This window comes from Salarias fasciatus, chromosome 16, assembly GCF_902148845.1.
Source record: "Salarias fasciatus chromosome 16, fSalaFa1.1, whole genome shotgun sequence".
Lineage (NCBI taxonomy): Eukaryota > Metazoa > Chordata > Actinopteri > Blenniiformes > Blenniidae > Salarias > Salarias fasciatus.
Window position 1 is genome coordinate 26,085,885 of NC_043760.1, and position 4,516 is coordinate 26,090,400.

At 46.7% G+C, this 4,516-nt stretch overlaps 1 protein-coding gene across 1 annotated transcript; it reads right to left on the reverse strand.

The window, feature by feature from the left end:
• Positions 1-318: 318 nt before the first annotated feature.
• On the reverse strand, positions 319-4,114 carry rpe (ribulose-5-phosphate-3-epimerase). The gene is made up of 6 exons (XM_030112695.1): positions 3,908-4,114; positions 3,570-3,649; positions 3,299-3,438; positions 2,451-2,585; positions 1,143-1,229; positions 319-1,040 (listed from the first exon to the last, which is right to left on the reverse strand). The coding sequence occupies exons 1-6, from the start codon at positions 4,027-4,029 to the stop codon at positions 918-920; spliced, it is 687 nt and encodes a 228-aa protein (XP_029968555.1). The 5' UTR covers positions 4,030-4,114; the 3' UTR covers positions 319-917.
• Between the last annotated feature and the right edge of the window lie 402 nt (positions 4,115-4,516).

Sequence of the window (4,516 nt, forward strand, 5' to 3'; positions counted from 1 at the left end):
AGCTTTTATTCAGCAGAACGCCACTTCACAGCCCCACGCCGTCTGCCTTCGATTCCCCCCTGAGCTGATGCTGCTGCACTTACTGATCAATCAGGCTTCACAGTTCAGTCATGGTTTCTGTCCAGACACGCCACCTAGTGTCTGAAGGGTGAATGGTCAGTCAGTGAGCTGTGAGTCATGAGAATCTGATCAGAAGGGGAAAGGGGGAAAAAAAAAAACCAAGGGAATAAATACCTTCAGCCAGTGTGATCAAGGATCTGTTACAGCCCCCCCATGAAATAAAGGGAGGGGGGGGACAAACACACACCGACACACAGGTCAAACACAGTGCAGACTTCACTTCTCTTTTAACGTTTTAATCCACAGAACCAAATGTGTTGAGATGTTTCAGTGTACATGATCAGTAGTACAGCAGAATAAATCAGCCGAAATAGTGTTTGATCTCTGACATGACAGAATGAAGTCAAAGAAATACAAAACTGAAGGTTGATTAAAAGTGCTCGGGTTTTCCACTGATAATTTACTCTTAAATCGTTCAGCGCGGGTCCAAACACTGCTGAGGAATGTTTACGGGATCGATTCGAGTGACCTTAGCTCCGGGCCTGAAACGGCGGCTCGCAGGCGGAGATAAGGCTCGTTCTGAGTGAGGCGCTCAGACGGCGGCGGGAGGGAGGATGAAGTCCGGGCTGTGTAGGTTGAGGCACGACGCAGCTTCAATCACATCCAAGTGATTTAAAATTGGCCATCGGCTGACATTTCTACCGAGAGGCCTCCGCTCTGACGGCGACCTTCGACCTCTACCCCAGAAATGTCCTTGTCGAGTCGTTTCCGCCGCCCGCTGCGGTGAGGAGCTGGGGCGGGCAGACGGAGGCGCCGCGGCGGAGGGGCGGGGGGGTGACGTGGGTAAATGGGGCATCTCAGCGGTCCAGCGAGCGTTTCTGGATTGCTTCGGCCACCGCCGTGCGCAGGAGGGCAATGACAGAACGGGGATTGTCACTGCTGATCACGGCGCTGCCCGACACGATCATGTTGGCCCCCGCCTGGAGTGGAAGTCAGCACACACACACACAGAACGTGTCAGACACACTCCCCGCCCCAAGTAATCCAGCGGTTATTCCAGGTGCGGTTCATGCATCTCTTACTTCTGCACACTTGTGAATGGTGTCCGGTCCGACGCCGCCGTCGACTTCGATGTCTAGTGAGGGGAACTGATTCCGCAGCCAGCTCACCTGGGTCACATTCGCACAAAGCAAACAGCTCAGGACTCGCAACGCCAAATGTTCACAATTCAAAGAGACGCGGCGCCGCAGGTCGCATCCTCACTGCGGCGGCCACAAAAAAAAAAAAAAAACACTCCAGGCTGTGAATACTGAGACGACACCGGCAGACCGCTCGTGAATTAAAATGAGAAGAACAATGACAGAAGCAGAGACAAAAAAATCCTGACCAACAACAGTTTTTTTTTAGTGCTTATGTAATAAACTGTTTTGTGCTTCTGTGGTTTTGCAGAAACTTTTATAGTACACAGTTAAAGTGGAACTTTATGTGCCACTTATGCAACATAAGCCTGTATTTTCAGGGTTTAGGGGAAAAGTGGTGTAAAAATGCTCTAGTTAGTCCTCCATCCTCCATTTTTCTTTACAGGAGCGCAATCATTTTGTCAAGTTATAGGTTTGTTTTGGTCGTTTCAATTAGTCTTAACTGGATTCCCCGCACAACTAATGAAACCGAAATGACTGATTCTTTTGACTGTGAGACTAAAGGTTTCCCTTTTTCCAAAAAACGCTGAATAAAGTGATCAGATATGGCTTTACATGCACCAAGACTGTCATCTGACTGAACCAAAGGACCAATCCCATGATGCATTGCACTGTGGCTTTAACCATTTGTGACGTCCACACACCCATGTTCACGTGTCAAAGGCAGATTTGTTTGCAAGCTTTTTGTCTTTCTTTTGAAACGTAAACAACAGTGAAACATCATCCTTGTTCTAAGTGTCACATTAACGTGCACGAAGCGTCACGTGGCGACGTTACTGGAAAGACGTGACAGAGCCCTGGCAGCGTTCTGCGATGTAACACAACACCATTTATAATGACCGGGGCACTTATTGTCCATGTAACCACAGCTATCTACACATCTGATCTCACAAGGAACACCAGCAAGAAGTTCACAACCTGATCTCCATGCCCTGCTCGTTTAGTTAGGATTCTTCTACTAACATTTCGTGCTCTGGTACATTCACAGTCAGTTTTTATAAATGACCATTTCAAAAAAGTTTCTCCTATCACGCAGTGGTAAAACACATTGACAGTTGTTTATCTCCACGTCAATCAGAGCAGCAGGAAGATGATGGGGTTGTGGATGCAGAACATAAACAACCTGCTTCACACAACTTTGTTTCCTTTACGGAAAGCTTTTTTTTTTTTTAATGCCTTGCTCGTCCTTACCTTGGGCATCATGTCCTCCATAAACTTCTGTCCTCCAAAGCCGGGCTCCACAGTCATGACCAGAGCCATGTCGATGTGGTTTGCCCAGGGTGCCAGCTCCTCCACCGTAGTGCCAGGCTTTATGGCCAAACCCACCTAAAGCAATCATTTGGTGTCAGAATGGGAAGTGATCAACAGCAGCAATTTCATTTTTAATCTACAGTAAGGTTCAAATGAGCCATTTCCATTCAATTTACATTACACATTAATATTCAAGCATTGCTGCTTTTGTTTAGTTTCTAAAACTTTACTCTTTAAGTCTTGAGGGGAAAAAATAAGCATCTCCAAATCTTGGAATAATTTGAATTACAATTTGTAACTGGGTGTTTTTTCATTATTGTTTAACTGGAGGTTATTTTCAAACATCACAATTACTTAATAAAGATGGAAACGTTTTAGTTTACATGTTGTGAGTTTAGAGAACAACATTTTGCATATACTGAAACTTTTGAAATGCACTTTTATTAGTAACTGCACTTTTTAGTAAAATCAGCTCAAATATGAATACAGAAAATTATGGAACTGCATTTATTTATTCATATATCCCCAAGAACTAATACATTATTATGTTCCCCGGCCAAAACTGTTCTGCATTTGGCTCATTGACATTGGACACAACATCTCTACTTTTACTGAAACAAGCATGTTATTGTTTGATTTATTATCTGTTTTATCTTCGCTCATCTGGAGAACTGAATGTCCTGTTCTGATTAGGCTCATCATACTGACTGTTTATGGAGTTGTGTGAGAGTGTGTGTGTGTGTGTGTGTGTGTGTGTGTGTGTGTGTGTGTGTGTGTGTGTGTCTCACTTTCATGCCACTGTCTCTGATCTCCTTGATGAGGTTTCCAGGGTTCGTGGTGGATTCTAAGTGGAAGGTGTACTGGTTGGCGCCCGCTGCAGCCATCGGCTTGACCCACTGCTCCGGCCGGGACACCATCATGTGCATGTCTGCAACACAGACCCAGTAATGAGCAAGTACCTGTAACCACACACCTCAGCACCACAGACTGGATTCCTCTGGTAATCTTTGGGGGGGGGGGGGGGGGGGGGGGGGGGGGGGGGGGGGCAGACAGCCTCACCAAAGAAGGGGTCCTGGCCCACTGACTTCCTCAGGCACTCCACCATGGGATGTCCAAATGTGATGTTGGGGACAAAATGCCTTTAAAAGGAAGAAAACCCTTTCAAAACACAGCTGTTGTGAAATCAACAAAAACTGCAGTAGAGGAAGTAAAGAAAGAGCTACCAGGAAAAAGGAAAAAGTATTCAACCTCTCAGGTGTCAGGCTTGCAACAGACAGATTTGAAAGCTGTCTCAGTGACTCTGAAATATTTCCTCCCCATGCTTGACTTTTGACCACACAGCCCATTAGCTTGTTGCTGCTAGCCGTTAGCACGTTAGCTCGCCGGGATGAACTGACCCGTCCATGACGTCCAGGTGCAGATAATCCGCCCCGCACTCCATCATCCGCACGCACTCGCTGCCCAGACACGACAGGTCGCTGCTCAGGATGGACGGCCCGATCTTCGCGCTGTACGCCATGGCGCTACCGCTGCTGCTGCTGCTCCTGACGGCGCCGAGGACCCTGCTTCCTGCATGCAGCCTGGCGGCGGCGAGCACAGCCGACATCACAGCCGGAAGTTCCGGGAACTCACCGGAAGTGTCCAAAATAAAAGCCTATGCAGCGTGTCTTACTTAAAGTAATATTTTTTTTTCTTCCATATGTTATTGCTTTTGGAACCACTGGAGTTAATATTCAATGCAGAAAAGCGACATTAAACAAAAGAGGGAACAGTTGGAAAAAAATGTGAATGGTTAAAGTTAGTGTGTTCCCTGCAGTAGTAGGAATACTTCACACAGTCCAGAAACATGCATGTGAGGTTAATTAGTGAGTCTAAATTCCCTCGAAGTGTGTGCAGTCATCTGATTTTGCCTTGTGATGATGATCAGTTCAGGGTGTAACCTGCCCTCGCCCATAGTTTGCTGGGATTGGCTCCGGCACCCCGTAGCTATCACAGAGTATGATTGA